The 21,209-nt window shown below is 39.7% G+C and overlaps 1 protein-coding gene across 1 annotated transcript in view; it reads left to right on the top strand.

Moving 5' to 3' along the window:
* The window catches only part of TM7SF3 (transmembrane 7 superfamily member 3), a 36,891-nt gene that overhangs the window by 3,862 nt on the left and 11,820 nt on the right, over window positions 1-21,209 (top strand). Inside the window, exons 2-6 of the mRNA XM_059935509.1 lie at window positions 6,353-6,507; window positions 10,348-10,498; window positions 13,319-13,439; window positions 14,201-14,372; window positions 19,089-19,266. Of these exons, the coding sequence (XP_059791492.1) occupies window positions 6,353-6,507; window positions 10,348-10,498; window positions 13,319-13,439; window positions 14,201-14,372; window positions 19,089-19,266 (777 nt within the window). The remainder of the gene's footprint in view (window positions 1-6,352; window positions 6,508-10,347; window positions 10,499-13,318; window positions 13,440-14,200; window positions 14,373-19,088; window positions 19,267-21,209) is intronic.

The raw sequence follows: 21,209 nt of genomic DNA, 5'->3' as shown, positions 1-21,209 counted from the left end.
TGTATGCAGCACAGTTACCTACATTTTATCATGAGGGAACTGAGGCCCATAGGAAATAATTACTTGTCTGAGGTCACAAAATTCAACTCTCATTTACCAAACATTTACTGTGTGCCAACCAGGTGCCTGGCACTGTGTGAGGCTCCGGAACATCAAATATGACAGGGCCCTGCAAGTCAGGACTCAGACCATAACTGGTGTGTTTAATATACAGTATTCTATAAAAATTGTGAAATGGCTCTTGGATTGCCAGAGGATTTTCATGCAAAAGTTAGATAAAGATAACTAAGAATAGGAAAAAGTATAGCTTTCCTTCCCTAATACATCAAACGTTGTGTTAGGAGTTCTCACACCTGGCTGGACATTAGAATCACCTGGAGAGCCTTGAAAAAAAGGCATGTTGGTGAAGAGACAACTAGAAATTGAAATAGAAAATAAAAAGTAAATTTATAATACCATCAAGAAATATTAAATATTTAGGGATAATTATAAGGGATATGTTACAATCTCTATAGAGAAAACTATCCAACATTCTTGAGATAAATTAAGGAAATAAATAAATAGAGGGATATCTCAAATTCGTAGATTAGAAAAATTCTGTGTTATAAAGGTATCATTTCTCCCTAAATTAATATATTCAGTGCCATCTCAGTCAAATCCCAGCAGAGTTTTTTTGTGGAAATTGACAAGCTGCTTTGTAAAATTTATATGGAAATGAAAAAGGGCCAAAAATACTCAAGACAGTCTTGAAGAGGAAGAACAAATTTGGGGCAGAAATTAAGACAGTGTAATATTGGTGTTAGGATAGGCAAATAGACCAATGGTACACAGTTAAGAGTCCAGAAATAAACCCTCACATATGTCACTTGACTTAGGTGAAAGGTGGAATTGCGGAGCAGTAGGGAAACTACTTTCAATAAAGGTTGCTATGTGAACAGGATATTCATATGGGAAAATGAACCTTGACCGTCCTGCCTCACACCATACATAAAAATCAGTTTCAGGTTGATTTTAGACCTAAATGTGAAAGGTAGAACAAAGTTCTAGAAGTTAACATGGGGAATGTATCTTCCTGATCTTGGAATATGTTGGCAAAGAATTCTTTAAAATCATAAAGGAAAAACTTGAGAAATTGGACTACGTTAAAATTAAAACTTCTGTTAATCTAAAGGTAATGAGAGTGAAAAGACAAGCTATAAGAGTGGAAGAAGATATTTGTAACACGTATCTGACAGAATACTCATATCAGTGATGCCTAAAGAGTTCCTAAAATTCAATAAGGACAGATAATCCAGTTTTTAAAGTGGGCAAAAGGCTTAACAGACCCTTTCACAAAGAGGATATTTAAATAACCAATAGGTAAAACAAAATGTTCTTACCACGTGTTGGTGAGAGTACTGTGTAACTGGAAACTTTCTTACAAGCTGATAGAGGTCTAAATTGGCAAAACCATGTTGGATAACTGTTCAGGAGTATCTACTAAAATTGAACGTAAGTATACTCTGTTACCTGATAATTCTACTCATAGGTTCTACCCAATAGAAATGTGTACATGTGCACCAAATGACACATACAAAAAATTGTCTGAATGGAGTTATTTATAATTACTCCAAACTAGATATAGTCCAAATGTTCATTAACAGTAGAATAGATAAATAAATTGTGGTATATTTATTTCATGAAGCATACGGCAGTGAAAGTGAATGAATAACAGTTACGATAGCAGCTGGGATGGATCTCACAAATAAAATGTTGCTTTTTAAAAAGCTAGACACAAAAGAATTCATGCTGTATGATTCCATTTAATTAAACTTCAAAAAAAAAAGCCCATCTGTGGTGTTAAAAGTTAGGATCATGGTTACGTCTGGGGAGGAGGGAAGAGGTAGTGATTGGAAGAAGCCACCAGGAGACCTCTAAGAGGCTAGAGTGCTGTTTCTTGATCTGGCAGTGTAAACTTTGTGCACTTCTCTGTAGGCGTGTTTTGTTTTTTTTTTAAATTTAATTAATTTATTTATTTAGGCTGCGACTGGTCTTAGCTGCAGCATGCAGGATCTTCTTTGCGGCATGCGGGATTTTTTTTTTTTTTTTTAATTGCGGTATGCAAACTCTTAGTTGCGGCATGCATGTGGGATCTAGTTCCCTGACCAGGGATCGAACCTGGGCCCCCTGCTCTAGGAGCACAGAGTCTTACCCACTGGACCACCAGGGAAGTCCCTGCATGTTATTTTAATAAATATTTGTTTTGTAATTGATACTTGAACCCTAACCCCAGGAATTTTGATTTAACTGGTTGGGGAGGGGCCCAGGCAACAATATCTTTTAAAAAGCACCTTCAGGTAGTTGTAACGTACAACCAAAGTGGATGACCACTGTATTAGAATTCCTTTCTAAGAAGGACACCTCATGAGCACTACAGAAAATACGAAAAATAGGAAATGTGTAAAGAAAAGAAAACATTTAAAATACACCCCATAGGTACCTGTTTTTAATAGCCCTACTTACTTTGTCAAGTGACCAGTTTTTTAAAACTGTGTCTCTCCCCTCTGTTATCTGGCTTCTTTCTGGTTCTTGTCACAGGCATTTGACTGGGGAAAGAGGGTTAGTAGGCATCATCTTCCTTTCGGAAGCTTTTGGAAATCTGTTTCTGAAATGGCAGTTGTTCTTCTCGAAAAAGTCAGAAGCAGAGACTGTCACTTACTGTTTTGTTCCTGATCATTTTATATTCTCACAGAAGCTGTTTGTTTTCATTTCTGATTTTATTAATGAGAACAAGACTCCTTAGTTATTTTAACCATTTAAAATCAAAGGTGATCTACACTGTCACAGCAACAACCTTCTCAAAAAGGTTTATTGCCTGGCATATATATGTACACACACACACATATGTATACTTTTTTTCTAGAGTATTCTTTCACAAAATAGAACTATTTTATTTCTTATTTCTTATTCATGCTGGAATGGTAACAGCCTATATGTTCATTAGTAAGGGATTGGTTGAATAATCATTTTACCTAGAATGGAATATTACATAGCTTTTAAAATGATAAAGCTAGAATTATCTGTTGATGTGGAAAGATATCTAAGATCTATGAAATGGCTATACCAAACATATTTGTGTCTTTCTTTTTCCATCTACATAGAGATGCTCCTGCTGATATCTGCCTAAATCCTGAAAGATGTATACCAAACTGTTAATAGTGATTATTTCTGTACAGTGTACTTGCTGGAGGAATTAACTTTCTCTACAGTTCTTGCCTTTTAAAATATGGCTTATGTATGATCTGGAGCAATATTACCATTTTAAGGGAAAAACAAAACAGGTGACACCTGTTGAGTGTTGAGAGTGTCACCATGTTCTCTAGATTGTGTCCCTGTTTTATAAATTTCACGTGAATAGTTGAGGTAAAACCTGTGTTTTGAGTGCCATCAAGGAAGAAGGTTTTTTTCAAATTGTGCATTTCCTTTCTGGTAAGAACGCCTCATGATCGCTATAGAAATCTGATAAACAATGAAATGTGTAAAGAAAAGGCACTTAGGGCTTCCCTGGTGGCACAGTGGATAAGAATCCGCCTGCCAATGCAGGGGACATGGGTTCGAGCCCTGGTCCGGAAAGGTCCCACATGCCGTGGAGCAACTAAGCCCGTGCGCCACAACTACTGAGCTTGCACTCTAGAGCCCGCGAGCCACAACTACTGAGCCCGTGTGCCACAACTACTGAAGTCCACGCGCCTAGAGCCCGTGCTCTGCAACAAGAGAAGCCACCGCGGTGAGAAGCCCACACACCACAATGAAGAGTAACCCCCGCCCTCTGCAACTAGAGAGAAACCCGCGCGCAGCAATGAAGACCCAATGCAGCCAAAAGTAAATAAAATAAAAATAAATTAAAAAAAAAAGAAAAGGCACTTAACATACATTCCCAGGAATACCTACTTTTATTACCCCTACTTATTTTGTTAAGTTACCAGTTGTTTAGTAGTATATTTTAATTTCTATGGTCCTGTCTTTCCTTACTGTCTTTTAAATCACTGAAAGTTTTGGTTCTCCAAGTATTTCTGAGTTGCAATTTATCTTTACCCTTGTGTGATAGATTAAGGAAACGTTAAGAAAACCAACACTTCACTAACTGATAGCTTCAGTCTCTTCCAGGGCTTATAAATGTTCTGGGTAGTATTTTGATTCAAGGCCCATGTAATGGGAGACAGACGTAAAGATCATCAAAAGTTTCTAAGATAGGCTTAAGGGCAAATTTAAGTGTTAGTTAAGTGATTATAACCTTTACGAATTTACTTACATCAGTTCTGGTCACAGTATTCTATAGGCAGAGTGACTAGTCCATAAGTATTAAAATAAGTATTTGTCAAATAGAGAAAATGGGATGGGGAAGGACTGAAAAAACAGAAAAACTGAAAATGTAACTCGAAAAGGCAGGCCGGTAAATGAGCTGAGTGCTTTGGACAGTTAAAGGATGGAAATCCAATTAATTCCTAGGAAAACAAACTGAGACTGCTCTTAGACTGGAATTTGTGGATAGTTTTAAGACTTGGAAGGCGGAGAATGGATGGGACCAAAGTTAAAGTGCAATACATGAAAAGTTTTTAGGGCCATTTACCGAGGTCCACTTAATTTTATGTATAATTTGGTTTCCTAATAAAGTAATCCTGATGCTGGGAAGACCTGGAATATTAAAATGTTCCTTGTGCCCCTTTAAAAAAAAAAAAAAAAACCCAGAAAACTCTCCACGTTTTCCAGACTTCCGTAGATTCTGTTAGCTACTTCCTAATATTTTTACCTCTATTCAGGCTGGAGTTTTGTTCCACATAAAAGGTGAAATGTCTTTCCAGTTACATAAATAGAAAATACACCACCTTCATTTGTCATTGTTACAACTATTAAAATTTTCTCTGGATTTTTAGAAATTAAATGAGAACCACAAGTAACCTTTTTTTCTATAATCAATTAAAGAATTAAATTATGAAGATAATATAATAACATCATGGAGTTTGGGGAAATTTTATAGAGAGTAACCTTTATTCTAGTTCTAGCAATGTTTGTATGTTCTGTTTGGCTTTCTTGGTTAGCCTTTCTTGATAGTCTTTTTTTTTTAATCATCCAAATGGGAGTACTTGTGTTAACTACAAGAACAACAAAAAGTGCTGAAAAAATTAGCCTTCTTAGGAAATGGTACATAAGAATGAGTTAGTGTCTGGGGTATTTTCTTTTAGCTCCCACTGACTCAAATTTCCTTCTAAAATAAAACGTGATCCTCCCACTGTGGGACTCTGGTGAATATAATCTTTACCTCATCAACTACTTTTCATCTCTATTAAATTGAAATCTTTTTTTCTATTTTTAGGTTCCAGCCCCCAAGACTGCTTATGTAATGCTTGCAGGCTCCTCTGCTGTTTATGCAAAGACACACTGACTCTAGGGCAGGGGGTGAGATGGGAACCCAGAACCACACAGAAGTCAAAGCAGCCTATTTAGTGGATTCCTTGAGAATTAGGTTGGAAAAGGAAAGAAGTGGTGAGCAGCTGGGAGATAAGACACAGTGAGTGAGTGAAACACAAGCAGACAGTGGAGGCAAGTGGACAAATGGGAAAGCCTAGGTGAGGTGTTGGAGAACTTGTTATAGCCTGTCTTTTATGTGGGCTCTGAACTTGATCCTTAAACAAACAAGCAAATGAAAAGCTCCTTCTTCTGGAAGCCCTATGATTCATGAAGTTCCTGGTGTGGACACTCAATAGACATTTTTGCCTGTGATGATGACACCTTCCTTTGCAAGCTGAGTACTTCAGTACCATTTGACAGATGAAGAAACTGAGGTTTAAGGGAATTAAGTAACTTGCCTGAGATCACACAGCTAGTAAATGGTGGGGTAAAAATTGAAGCCAGATGTGTCTCTCTAGCTGGGCTGACTTCAGAATTCACTAGATCGTAATAATCTTTAGTACCAGTGCATTTACGATTGTTAGTAACTCATCAGGGTTGTTAATCCTTAAATTCAGGGACTCTGTTCTGAATAGAGTTGTTATTGCTGCTACCAGAAGGGGGATGTTCCTGGGCTCTGGGAGCCGGGCACCTTGAACAGCCTGTTTTTCACATCTTTTGAAATACCTTTCTTCCCCTCAGGTTCTCAGTTCCACCCTTTCTAGCTGAGTCACCCTGGGCGGGCAGCTTCACCCCTTTGAGCTTCATTGTCTTCATCAGTGAAATAGGAGCAGTAATAATAATATTTATCTCAACGGGTTTTTCTGAGGATTAAATTAGCCATGCATTTGTGTTTAAGTATGCAGTTTGTACAAATCGCTGTTAGAGATATAAGTGTTACAATGAAACGTGTCTGTCATTGTAGGTCTTCTTGAATTTTCTGTGGGGAAATTTAGATACTTGGAGCTCCAGAAGCCCTTTCCAGAGGAAGCTATTTTGCGTCATATTTCCAGCAATGTCACTTTTCTTATTTTCCAAATACATTCACAGTATCAGAATACAACAGTTTCTTTTTCTGAGGTAAGTACAAAGCGTTACTTCCGTAAAAGCCATTTCCACATTTTGGGGTCTTGTATTTAGCGTGAGCGTTAGAATTTTTTTTTTTTTTTAAAGACACATTTTTTTTTTTTGTGGCTGCATTGGGTCTTCGTTGCTGTGCGCGGGCCTCTCATTGCAGTGGCTTCTCTTATTGTGGAGCATGGGCTCTAGGCGCACGGGCTTCAGTAGCTGCAGCGTGCGGGTCAGTAGTTGTGGCTCGCGGGCTCTAGAGCGCAGGCTCAGTAGTTGTGGCACACGGGCTTAGTTGCTCCGTGGCATGTGGGATCTTCCCGGACCAGGGATCGAACCCATGTCCCCTGCATTGGCAGGCAGATTCTTAACCACTGAGCTACCAGGGAAGTCCCGAGCATTAGAATTTGATGCCACTTTATGACTTAAATTTTTTTTTTTTTTAAACAGGAGGGGAAAAAAAGAGTTTATTTACACGTACAATGTGTGTATACGTGGGAGAATGCAGTAATGAGTAATTCAAAGAGGTGGTTAGAATTTGGGGCCCCTATACCATCTTAACAAAGGGTGATAAATTTGTGGAGAAGTGTATGTCTTAAATTTAAAAAAAAAAAAAAAATCAAGATTGGGTCCTGTCAAGTGAGTGGTTTAGACTGGCTGAGAGGTGAATATCACAGGCCTTTCTTGAGTGGTGACCTCTGACCTAAAAAGAGGGGTGATGCTCCTGAGTTTGGGGGAGGGTGGCTTGTACCAAATGTCCCCTGTCTGCAGTTATGCTTTCCTCATACTTCCCACTTCTTCTTTTCCTTACCCTACTGTGTCCTCAGTGATTTTTACCTGAGAATACATTTTAATGGGTTTGCTTTGTTGTTCAGCCATTTAGTGTTGAAGTTTATTAAGACTCCTGTAGGATCAGCTTTATTCTTTGGAGTCTCATGGAAACAAAAGAATCCTAACACTCAGTTTTAACCAGTGCAGTGCTTTGCTTCCAGCAGCATTTAGGACCCTCTTACAGAGATCATCACTACACCCCTGAACCTCAGCCTCAGCTCTGGGAAGTTTTTCAAATGTCCTGGGTCAGCTTAAGCTATTAAGGCTCTGCCATTTATGTTAACCTTTTACAAATCTATTTATATTTAGTCTATATGACCCCCTAGACAAATAAATGAATTTCACTCTGTATAAAGTTGTGCTGCATTTTTATTTGTCCTAAGCCTACCTTCTAATATTCTGGAATTTGCTAAACAGAGCTGTCTTAGTCCAATTCCTATATATCTTATGAGCATTGGTCACAGCACCTTTCAAACTAAGTATTTGGTATTTTTTTGTTCCTGCTTTCCTGTCTCTGCCACGAAGGTTTTGAAGTTGTGTGTGGTGATTTAATAGACTAGAAATGGAGGGGTTTGATCAAGGAAAAGAGGAAAGAGTAAATTATGTTAATTGAAGAGATAACAGTGTCTATGACCCATATATATATATATTTTTTTATGACTCATATATTGATTTTGCCTGAGTTCTTTGCAGCCAGAGCAGAAATCAAAGCATGTTAAATTTCATAACTTTCTTAGAAGGAAGAAACATGCCAGTTCTTGAGGGGAAGCCAAGTTTTTTTCTGGCACTAAATTCAAATGGAAGCTTTCTATTCAGGCCCTTACATAGGATACATAGTAAAATGGCACAGAGGTAATTTCCTTCTTAATAATATCATAGCAAAGACAACATTTGAAGGAAGAGAAAGGATGGAGAAAAAAGGCATTTATATTTATTGCATGCCCACTGTGTGCTAGGCCAGTGATCCTTAAGCTCCTGGGGCCATAGACTTGGAATTTGCTGAAATCTCAGGACTCTCTACCTGGCAAAATGTATGACTACATCTGTATAGTTTCATGGGGACCTCTGGAAACTCACTGGGCCTCTGGGGCTCCTAGTTAGGAACCCTTGCATTTGGTTTTCCACGTAGTTAATTTAATTCTTGTAACAGTTCAACCAAGTAGTTCTAATGCCTATATTTACATTTGAGGAAACTGAGGTTAGATAAAGGGAGGCCAGCATTACTAATGGGACGAAAATGGCCTGCATGAACAGCATCTTGGGCCTCGGTTTTCATGCAGAAAGGATCTTAGTTATCCTGAATTATAATCGTGTTCCTTTCTTGGACTGCCTTTAGTTCTCACTGTATTTATACTGCTGAGAAGATGATAAGCAGAACTGCACATAGCTCTAGAAGTGAGTCTGTGAACAGAACTTTCTTTTTTTTTCTTTTTTTTCTAATTTATTTATTTATTTAATATTTATTTTTGGCTGTGTTGGGTCTTTGTTGCTGCGCGTGGGCTTTTCTCTAGTTGCGGCGAGCGGGGGCTACTCTTCCTTGCGGTGCACGGGCTTCTCATTGTGGTGGCTTCTCTTGTTGCGGAGCACTGGCTCTAGGCGTGTGGGCTTCAGTAGTTGTAGCACATGGGCTCAGTAGTTGTGGCTCACGGGCTCTAGAGCGCAGGCTCAGTAGTTGTGGTGCATGGGCTTAGTTGCTCCGCGGCATGTGGGATCTTCCCGGACCAGGGCTCGAACCCGTGTCCCCTGCATTGGCAGGTGGATTCTTAACCACTGCGCCACCAGGGAAGTCCCGAGAACTTTCTCTTGTAACTTCCTGATGAAGTGTGGCACTTTGGAGTTTTTGGGTCATCTTGGCAGTTCTTTGAAACTGCTGACCCTATAGTTCCTCACTTAGTATTTGGGTCATTCTCTTTTACGCTTGTCACATTGAAACCCATCTGGCACTTTTTTCTTTCTATTTCCTTAGCTTTAAGAAAACACTCTGAATCTGCTACCTCTTAACTTAGTACTTTGTTATTCAAAAAGCTTTCCCAGCAGATGGGGGCAGGGGATGGGCGAGGAGTGGCCGGGGTGTGAGGAAGGGTTAGAACAGGGCACAAAGAAGGTGATCGGTATGTTCACTGTCTTGGTTGTGGGGATGGTGTCACAGGTGCCTACATTTATCAAAACCTACCGTTAAAAAAAAAAAAAAAAAAAAAAACCTACCGTTAGTATACTTTATGTGTAATTTATAATATGTTAATTACAACTCAGTTTTTTAAAAAAGCTTTCCAAGAACTGAACTCTTTGGGGGCAGAGCTTATATTTTTGTCTTGGTAGTGGTCAAGTTAATTTGTATATCGGGACCACAAATAGAGGCTGCCCCAGTGGCTTGGTCCACGTCACAAATCTAAACCTAAGTCAGCCTGCACTTACAGGGAACCCCTGTCAAGGAAACCTAACTTACACTGGCCACAGTCTTCCAGCTCAGCTTAGCCAGCTCACCTTACCCTAGAAAACAGGACCCGCTCGACTTCTAAGGAAATCCCGACCTAGCCAAGCATGCCCTTCTAATGCTGTAAGAAACTAGTTCATGCCCCACATCCCTTGGGAACAGGACTCCACAGCTAGTGAGGCACTGTCCTGCCCTAATCCGTGGGTTGTTCTCCCTTGAATAAAGGCCGTCAGACTCATTACTAAATTGTTTTAGTTTTGTCATTCACACAGTAGTCCTTAACCCAGTAGTCTTAGTACTTGACATAGTAGATCCTAACTGAGGGGATTGAAAAGCTTGGGGATATTTCTGTGTATCTGCTATTCCTGATCAAAGACGTATATTTTAAATAGTGAACGCTCCATGTGTTTGTGTGAGCACGTGCACATAGAGGTGCAAAGAATTCTTTAATCATCTGAGGAAGGTCTGTTTTTATTCCTTTTTGTTTTGAGAAGCTTTGGAGTAGGGCATGCACACTAGATCCACTCCAGAATTTAAGCACTCTGCTCAACTCCCGATTCATGATGACTGTTCTTTCCTTATTGCAGACTCTCCTTCCCAATGCCTCGGGAACAGGCACCGACAAAGGACTGGTTTTCATTCTTAGACCGGAGCAGAGTATATGCACTTGGCACTTGGAGACTTCAGACCCTGAGCCTGTCCAAAATGTGGCCATTCCACTCTCCTACTCAGAAAGCGGTAACCTTTCTATTGTCGACTCCCTGTTACTCTCCGGAATGCGGGACTTGTGTGTGAAAATTTAGGGAAAACGATAATCCTATTAAAAGTGTTTATCATAAGTACAATACCTTGAGTCAGAAAGGTATTAACAGCAGGGGAGTCAGAGAATTAGCATGATGACTGAAAGCCCAGGTAGGGACCAGGAGAACACATTTATTCATTTGGAAAACATTTAAGGAGCCCTTGGAGAAGCTGTAACAGAAAGACAAGACATGGTCCTTCACACATTAGTTGGTTATCGGAGGCCGAGGAAGACGTGGAAGGAGAATGGGGTGTTTGGAGGGTGGTGAACAGTGGGTGTGGCTGGGGCCAGGGTGTGAAGGGCCTGGTGTACAATGTGAGGTTTGCACTCTATGCTGAGGAACATAGCGAGTTTTTAAGCAGAGGAGTGATCTGATGCATTTCATCTCTTAGAAAGTTAACTCTAGAAGCGGTGTGAGGAGTGGGTTGGAGAGGGCGTAGCAGAGTCAGTACAGCACAGCTTTCAGGACTCATAGTGAGAAATGAAGATGCGAGCAGAGGCCCCTAGAGGGGGATGGAGAGGAGGAGCTGGGTTTGAGATATTCAGAAGGTAGAATTAACAAGACACAATGACCAGTGGTTATGGATTGTAAAAGTGGGGAGCGTGGGCTTCCCATTTGGGCGGCTGGGAGGTGGTGATGCAAAATAGGCATGGAGATAGGATTTTTGTGGTGCTGGATGTTTTAGGGGGTTGGGATGAGGTAGATGGTCACTTCAGTTTGGGACACATTGAATCTGAGACCCTTATAGGACATCTGGATGGAAATGTATAGTAGGCAGTTTAAAATAAGGGCCTGGAGTGGAGGAGTGAGGTTAGATATCCAGCTGAATAGTTGTTAGTAAAAGCCATGGAAGTGAGTGAGATTGTCCAGGCCTGAACTTAGAGATTTAGGGGGGAAAAATAATAGCAGATAACTTCCTAGTGCCTACCACGTGCCAGACTGTTTCTGGGGGATGTTAACTGCTGAAGAATAATTGTAAGACTAAGGAGTAGACCGGAAGGTAAGAGGACAGCCTGGACATCCTGCATTAAGTAAGGAGTGGTAAATAGTACTTTGCAGAGAGATCAAGAGAGTGACTCAAAGTGTCCATATGATAGCACAATCCAGAGTCAGTGGTGGCCTTTAATGAGAGTATTTTAGTGGCACAGTGAGGGTGAAAACTAGATTATAGTGATTGAGGAGTGAAGGTGAGGTGAGGAAATTTACATTCTTTTAAAGTTTGGTAGTAAAGGGAAGGAGAGGTTGCAATAACTAGTAAAGGAGGTAGAAGCCAAAAAGTGACTGGAGTTGAAGAAAGACAGTGTTATGTAGCAAAAGGGTAATTACCTGATTGAAAAATGATAGATTTCAAGCTTCCCTCAGGGTCAGTGCACAAGAAAATTTATGAACAGTGGAGTGTCAATTACAATACACATGCTTTTCTCAGGTGTGGTAAATATTTGTAAATGCAGGAAAAGGAGAGTGTGAAAGAAGAGCATAGAATTCTGAGAAAGATTCCGCAGAATATTGAAACAGTGCACACTGGGTATCTCCATTCCAAATCTGCAGAGTTCCAGCAGTTTATGGAAACTAAGAACCAGCTGTGGGAATGATTGGATGAGTGTATGAAGTTGAGATCTTAAAAACCTTTAAATTGGTTTACCTTGTTCTTAGCTTCTCCACTTGAGTCCGCTGTATACAGTTCTTTGCATGGAATTGAACTAATGTCAAGTGACTTCTTTAAGTGTTGTCTTGCTTAAAGGTTATGAATAGGATTCCTAATAAGAAAAGAAGAGCTGTTTTAACCACATTATTAATGTAAATTAAATACCCCAAATTTATTTTCTGTTTATTATACATATGCTATTCTAATACGTGGTCTTGGGGTTCTTGAGATTTTTAAATTTTTACTCTTTTATATATACACAAAAACTTCCAGCAATGAGGGTGACACTGTCTTTCTCCCTGTTGAAAGAGTCATGTGAAAAGTGGACACTCTTCTTCTATATACTAAAATTTAATAAAAACTTCTCTATGTAGGAGAGGCACACATTCAACATTTGGCATACAATTGCAGCGTGTTCATGGAGCCCCTGAAACCCACTCTTGGACCCCAGCTTAAGAATCTCTGCCTCTTCTGACCTTTTTAACTCTAGCACAGAGGTCGGCAAACTCCAGAGCGCAAGACAAATCCAGCTCATTGCCTGTTTTGTACATAAAGTCTTATTAGAACATAGCCCAGGGACTTCCCTGGTGGTCCGGTGGTTAAGACTCTGTGCTCCCAATGCAGGGGGCCCAGGTTCTATCCCTGGTCAGGGAACAAGATCCCGCACGCTGCAACTAATATCCCGTGTGCTGCAACTAAGACCTGGCACAGCGAAATAAATAAATAAATATTAAAAAAAAAAGAAAAGTAACTAAAAATCCGGTACTTAAAAAAACCCAAAAGAACACAGCCCATTCGCTTACGTATCATCTATGGCTGCTTTCCTGCCACAAGAGCAGGGTTCAGTAGTTGCCACAGAGACCATCAAGTGTGAAAAGCCTCTAAAATATTTACTATCTGGCCCTTTACAGAAAAGGTCTTCTAATCCCTGTTCCACAGCCCGTAACCTCAGTTAACTTTACCCTCAGTCCATGAGGTAGTACGAAACTAGAAGCTGTCTATTTAACTTCTGTATTGGGAGTTCTTATAAGGGGTGGGGTTCTGTTTTTCCGAGTGTGGTTTGAATATATAAGAATTCTATGTGAAGTAACTTCCTTGTTTTCCATCCAGATCCTATCCCTGGTGGTTGTAATTTGGAGTTTGATTTAGATATCGATTCCAACATTTACCTGGAGTATAATTTCTTTGAAACAACTATCAAATTTGCTCCAGCAAACCTAGGTCATGCGAGGTATGTCTGTCTCCCGACTCCTAAAACTCCTTTTAGGACGTGCATGGCTCGCTGTTGTGTAGATTGAGTAAATTGTCTCAAAATCCATAGTTTCTCTTTAGCAGAATTGAATTGCATACTTTTTTTTTTTTTGGAATGGAAGTAATTTAAGCTTTGTTACTAATACTCGAGCTGTCATTTACAGTTAATGTTGTTTCCCTTCATTCTTAGGAAGAGCCAGATGTTGAGCCTTTATTATGAGCTTAGAAGTACATCTTAGTTTTTGTAAAGAGTTTTAAATATAGAAAACATTCTGGAGGCATGAAACACTCATATTTTTTGTAAGGATTTTATTATTTTAACATTCTGCCCTAGTTTCTACTTTAATGGTAATGATAGCTAACATTTGAGTAACATTTGAAATGCTCCCTGTGTATCATCCATGGTGCTGCGAAGTGCTGTGTGTTGTCATTTAATCCTAACACTTTTATGAAGAAGGGGCTGCTGTTCTTATTTTACAGAAAGGCCCCCTAAGGGTTGTTGAGATTAAGTGACTTGCCCACATACACGCAGCCAACAAGTAGTAGCAAAGCGGGCAATTGACTCAACCTGACTGATACTCACATCTGGTTATGTAACCATACATACTGCCTCTCCTCTCTTGGTGGTGCCAAACTTGGAATCGTTGTTGCAGAAGTTTGAAGTTCCAGCTTTTGGTTCCTTTTTATAGATGAGACTTGCAGCACAAGAGATTGATGTTCAGTTTTGTTGGTTGACTTTAGAGGCACAGATGCTCCGCCGTGTGACGTCAAGACGGGCCAGGACTCCAGGTGGAGGTTACAGTATGACGTCTATCAGTACTTTTTGCCGGAGAACGACCTCACTGAAGAGGCGTTGCTAAGGCACCTGCAGAGGATGGCCGAGGTGCCTCAGGTGCAGGCCAATGCTGTCAAGGTAAATCTGACTCTCATAATTTGTGTGGCCAGACTGTGACGCCATTGTAAGAGTTGAGAAGGGGAGAAGCTACCAGGAGCTTTTTTTTTTTTTTTTTCTTTTAAACTGTTTTCTTGGTCTTTCTGGGATTCTCACTTTTTCTCTTTTATTTCATTGTCACCTTGGGAGTCATTGCTAGTGATATCCCTAAGTAACGTTGGCTTTTGAGGAGATGCATGTAAATTTTGTTATGTTTTAGTTGCAGCCACATCTGTGACTGGTAATCTTGAGCTATGGATGGAAGTGGGTGGTAATTTTCTATGTACTCCCATAACTATTAGATTAAAGAAATTTGGCAAGTCTAAAGGTTATAGTGTTTTGAGAAAAAGTAATGTGAAACTGTTTAAGGATATACACGTTATCTTTAATATTTAAACCCAAATGCAAAGTTTCTAACTTGCAGCAAAAATTTTCTTCGAGCTTTTGAAACCCCTGAAAACTCTTGCGACTCCAAGGGTGGGGACAGGCCAGCAGCCTTGGCATCATCTGGGAGTTTGTTAGAGTTGCAGACTCTTAGGCTCCACCCCAGAGCTATGGAATCAGCATCTGTATTTATGATCCCCAGGTGATGCCTATGCAAATTAAAATTTGAGACTCATGCTCTAGATCATCTTTGTGGAGGGCAGGATTTTATCTTTATATCTTAAAGGGTGCCTGATATCGGTCTAATAAACAAGGTCATCTGTCAATCTAGTGGTTGGTGGGTAAAGTTTTTCTAGACTGCTAAGATCTTCCTAGAAGGTTGTAGATTATCAGATTACATAGAAAGAAGCGATTGAAACTGGGTGTCTGTGATTAGCCTAGGGGCTCAGCCTGTTGCAGAGTAAGATGTGATTTTGTTGCTGTGTCACCTAGCATGTCATTGCCCCATGCTAAGAGGGAGGCTTGTACAAGAAAACTCATTGTGCTTATTCACAAATTAGGAAGCTCTATTGGCAAAGTTTGCCTTTTTACATAGGAAATTTTTTTTTTTTTTTTTTTGTACATAGGAAATTTTGAAGACCATTTTTATTCTCATGAAGAATGTAAGAATTCTTAGTCTTTTTAGTTTACTTCTTAACTTTTGGTTAAGAGCTAGAATATCGCGTGCCAGAATTCAAGGAAACCCTCAACGACTAATGAGGGCGTGTCAAGAAGACTCTGGAGCCTGCTTTTTCTGGTTGTTTTTTGTTTTCTTTAGATTTTTTTTTGATGTGGACCATTTCTAAAGTCCTTATTGAATTTGTTACAGTATTGCTTCTGTTTTATGTTTTGGTTTTTTTTTGCCACGAGGCATGTGGGATCTTAGCTCCCTGACCAGGGATTGAACCCGCATCCCCTGCATTGGAAGGCGAAGTCTTAGCCACTAGACCACCACGGAAGTCCCTGGAGCCTGTTTGAAGAGGCTCACACTGGCCATCTCTGGGACAATTCAGTCATCAAAGAGAACGTGATTGATTATGCTTGAATAAACAAAAACACGTCCATACTGATACTAAAAAAAGAAAAAGGAAAAATGCTCAGTTGCTACCGTTGGAGCAACGTACACAAAATTATACTCTGAAAATTAATAAAGGGAAGGAATTTACCCTGCCTTTTTAAAAGGAGGATCTGTAATTCACTCCCGGTTGATAAGAGAAAGCTCTGCTTTACAGAAGAATGCCAGCTAGTAAATGTAGAAGGAATAATAGAATTAGAAAATCTCCATTTTCTGACCCTCAGTGAAATAATTCAGGCAAGGATCACCAGGTGAAAGAGTGTTGGGGGAAGGATATTCCCAGGATACCTAAATAGCACCCTCAGATTAATTCTTTGCAAAGGGAAAACTACTTTCAGAGTGGAGTGATCCGATGGTCTCTACCTTATCCATGTGGTCAGAGTTAGCTTTGCTGATAGTAGGTGAATCTGCATTATGTGCTCATGTGAATGTAGGCTGACTTTATCGCCATAACCTATGGAATATTCTAGCAAAACAGGTTTAACTTGAGTTCCTGTTTATAGGAGTTCCTGTTTACAAGAAATGCATAGGATCAAAGTACAAGTTAGACATCTTGAGCACAATCTGATAAATTCAGATTGTGGAGTAATCTGTAAAATAACTTCCTTAATCTTTCATAGGTGATTCTAGATTGCAGAAATTGGAGATAAACATCATACATGAAACTTGGTTGGATCTTGGTTAAGGGGGAGAAAAGCTATAAAAGGCATTTGGGAAAATTTGAATATGGACTGTGTATTAGATACTAAGAAATTATTAATTTTCTTAGGTGAGCTAAGGTATTGTGAGCACATAGGAGAATATCCTTGTACTTAGTACCTTGCTATTCAAAGTGTGGTAGATGAATGCATAGCGTTGCATCACCTGAGAGATTCTTAGAAAAGCAGAATCTCAGGTACCTCCTCTGACCAGCAGAATCAGAATCTGAATTTTAACAAGCTCCTCAGTGATTCATAGGCTATTAAGTTTGAGAAACACTGTGTTAGGACATGCATGCTGAAGTATGTAGAAGTGAAATGTCATGATTCCTGTAACTTACTTTAAAATGGTTCAGCCAAAAAATATATATATATGTGGGGTGGGGAGGAGCAGGAGGGAGGGACAGAAAAGCAAATACGGTAAAATAATAACAACTGTTGAATCTAAGTGGGGTATATAACTTTTTCATTGTATTATTCTTTGAACATTTCTCTAAGGTTGAGTGTCTCATAATAAAAACTTGGGAGAGTAGGAGGTAATGTTAACATTCTGTTGGACTTGACCAATCCTTTGCCCAGAAAACATATTTTTGAAGGCTAAGCACTATATTTAAATAGTAGAAGTTTTCTAAGAGGCTCCGAATTATTTACTCCTGCAACCGTAACATTTCGTTTTCTCGCTTCTGTTAGTAGGAACATATCTGTGTATTAGGGCTACGTGGGGCTTTTGTTTCTCCTATTATATTTATCCCCTATTTAAAAAACAACCTTTAAAAGGGAATTTTTGAAGTGAAGGACTACAGGATAACACAGCTGTATGTAATTTTTCCTATTTCAGAGCCTGTTAGACAAAAGTAAGTGGGTGCTCTCTGTGAGATGTTAATCCGCACGGCCTGCGTCAGCTCTGTAGCTCAGTGATCGCTCCTGTTTGTTGGACACTTACTCTGTGCTAATTACTGAGGGGAGACTGGTGAGCAGGATAAATAAGGTTCCTGCCCTTCTGTCATTTACAGTCTAGCAGACGAGACAAAAATTTTTTTCTTTGTCCTAACTAGCACATTTTACTTAAATCATTTATTTATATCACATTTTACTTAAATTATTAACATATACAAAATCTTTAGATGCATTTTGTGTAAGAGCTTGTTCATATCAGCACGTACAGACTGTGTAGGACAATCTCCTGACAAAGTCAAATGGGTTGGCAAACTATTATATGTAGGATGGATAGCACAGGGAACTATATTGAATATCCTGTGATAAACCATAGTGGAAAAGAATATGAAAAAGAATATATATATATGCATGTTTAACTGAATCACTTTGCTGTACAGCAGAAATTAACACAACTTTGTAAATCAACTATACTTTAATAAATTGTTTTAAAAAAGCCAAATGGGCTAGTGTATATTTTAAACAAGAATTGTACTTTCATATTCGAATTTAATAGCACATGTAGGTGGGGTTATAATAGAAAACCTTGTGGGGTTTTTTTAAAATTAATTTTTATTGGAGTATAGTTGCTTTACAATGTTGTGTTGGTTTCTACTTTACAGCAAAGTGAATCAGCTATACGTATACATATATCCCCTCTTTTTTGGATTTCCTTCTCATTTAGGTCACCACAGAGCATAGCGTTCCCTGTGCTATACAGTAGGTTCTCATTAGTTATCTATTTTATACACAGTATCAATAGTGTATATATGTCAATCCCAATCTCCCAATTCATAGTTATCTATTTTATACACAGTATCAATAGTGTATATATGTCAATCCCAATCTCCCAATTCATCCCTCCCCCCCTTTCCCCTTGGTATCCATACATTTGTTTTCTACGTCTGTGTCTCTATTTCTGCTTTACAAATAAGATCATCTATATCATTTTTCTAGATTCCACATATATGCATTAATATGAGATATTTGTTTTTCTCTTTCTGACTTCACTCTGTATGACAGACTCTAGGTCCATCCACATCTCTACAAATGACCCAATTTCGTTCCTTTTTATGGCTGAGTAATATTCCATTGTATATATATGTACCACATCTTCTTTATCCATTCATCTGTTGATAGACATTTAGGTTGCCTCCACGTCCTGGCTATTGTAAATAGTGCTGCAATGAACATTGGGGTGCATGAGTCTTTTGAATTATGGTTTTCTCAGCGTATATGTCCAATAGTAGGATTGCTGGGTCGTATGGTAGTTCTGTTTTTAGTTTTTTAAGGAACCTCCATACTGTTCTCCATAGTAGCTGTATCGATTTACTTTCCCACCAACAGTGCAAGAAGACATGCTGATGGCCAAGAGGCACATGAAAAGATGCTCAACATCACTAATTATTAGAGAAATGCAGATCAAAGCTGCAGTGAGATACCACCTCACACTGGTCAGAATGGCCACCATCAAAAAATCTACAAACAATAAATGCCGGAGAGGGTGTGGAGAAATGGGGTTTGCTTTTTTTAATCTAAACACTAATCGTGCATTATTTTTGGCTTCAGGTGGTTACCCTAACAGCTGATGATAAGACAAGTGTTTCTTTCTCCTCCCTCCGGGGACAAGGTGTCATTTACAACGTCATCGTTCGGGATCCATTTCTAAATACGTCTGCAGCTTACATCCCTGCTCACACGTACGCTTGCAGCTTTGAGGCAGGGAAGGATAATTGTTCTTCCCTTGGTGAGTATGTGGATTTCAACTGTGAAAATTCTTCATTGGCTTTGCCGATCTTTATCAACTAGTACAGAACTTAAGGATATTTAAAAGTGCTTTTGTCTCATTCATTCATGCATTCAGCACATGCCTCCTTAGCCCCTCCGTTACTCCACTCTCTGTTCTAGGCACTGGGATAGAGCAGTGGACAAAACAGACAAAATACTAGCCCTCCTGGAGCCTGCATCTTAGTGGGGGAGACGAGACAGACAAGATACATTTGTGAAATATATCGTATGTGAGATACATGACAGGGGTTAAGAAGCAAGAATTTAGTAGGAAAGGGAGATAACCAGTGAGGGCGAGAGAATTTGAGAAAGCATGGCTCGGGAAGTCCTTGCTGAACAGGTAGCATTAGGGTAAAGACCCAGGGCAAGGCAGGGAGCCATGGACGTGTCACTGGGGGGGCAGTGGCGGGGGGTGCCAGGCCGAGGGGACAGCCAGCGCAGAGGTCCTCAGCTGCTAGCCTGCCTGATGTGGCTGCTGGAGTGGGCGGCCTCACAGGTCCCAGTTTGGACTATAGCTTTTATTCTGAGAGCAATGAAAAGGCATTGGAGAGCTTGAGCAGATAGTGCTGATTCGTGTTTCAATGGGATCACTCTGGCTGCTTTGTTTTGTTTGAGAAAAATCAGGGGCAAGAGCAAAAATAGGGAGATTGATCAGCAGACCATCATAGTGTCCAGGAGAGAGAGGGCGCTGGCAGGGGGGCTGTGGTAAGATCTTTCTGTTTATGTGTATCTAGCATCTTATTTTGAAACAGTTTCACAGAAAAGATGCAGAAATGGTTCAGAGAATTCTGCAGTCTTCACCAACGGTCCTCAGATGTTAGCTACCACGTTATGCTGTTTGCTTTTTATTCTTTATCTCTGTGTACACATGTATGCACATTTTTTTTCCTGAAGCATTTGAGAGTAAGTTGCAGACAGAGAGACCCTTTTGCCCTTAAATATTTCTGTTTATCTCCTTATATAACTAGTAAAACTATCAAATCACAAAATTAACATTGATACAGTACTGTTATTTAACCTACAGATGTTGTCAAATTTCACTAGTTATTCCACCAATGCCCCTTATAACCAGAAGAAAAATTTTTTTTCTGGTCTAGGGTCCACTTCATGATCACATGTTGCATTAAACTGTCTCTTTTATCTTCCTGCATCTGGCACAATTTCTTAGTCTGTTTTTGTCTTTCAAAACCTTTACCATTTTGAGGAGTACGGGTTATTTATTTTTGTAGAACGTCCTCAATTTGGGTTTATCTGATGTTTCCGTGTGACTAAGTTCAGATGATGAATTTTTGGTAGGAATACAAAAGAAGTGACCAAGTGTCCTTCTCTAGAGGCACCTGATATCTGTTTTTTCCGTTACTGGTGGTAGTAACCCTGATTACTTGGTTAGGGGTGTCGGCCAGGTTTCTCCACTGTGTAGTAACTATTTTCCCCTTTAAGTATCTTTTGGGGAGATACTTTGAGTACAGGTAAATAGTCGTTTCTCAAACTCTTCACTTGCTGGCTTTAGCATCTGGTGAGCTTTGCCTGAAACATTTATTACCAGCCGGTTGCCAAATGGCATTTTTCCATGTTTATCATTCCTTTTATGTTTATAGCTGTGGGAAAGGGAGGGGGTCTAAGGACTGAGCCCTGGGTGCTCCAATGATTAGAGGTCAGGAAATTGAAGAAGATCCCACCAAGGAGACCAAGAAGGAGCAACCAGATTGGTAAAAAGGAGCAACCAGATTGTAGCTAAGAGAAGAAAGTGTTTAGAGGAAGAGAGAGTGATCACCTGGGTCAGATGCTGCTGACAGGGCAGCTGAGAAAGAGACTGGAAAGTGACCATTGGATTTAGCAACGTGGAGGCCACAGGTGCCAGTGAGAGCATTTCAGGGTAGCCTGACTCGAGTATGTTCAAGA

The sequence above is a fragment of the Balaenoptera ricei genome, chromosome 10 (genome assembly GCF_028023285.1).
Source record: "Balaenoptera ricei isolate mBalRic1 chromosome 10, mBalRic1.hap2, whole genome shotgun sequence".
Lineage (NCBI taxonomy): Eukaryota > Metazoa > Chordata > Mammalia > Artiodactyla > Balaenopteridae > Balaenoptera > Balaenoptera ricei.
This window is presented reverse-complemented; position numbering and strand designations above follow the sequence as displayed.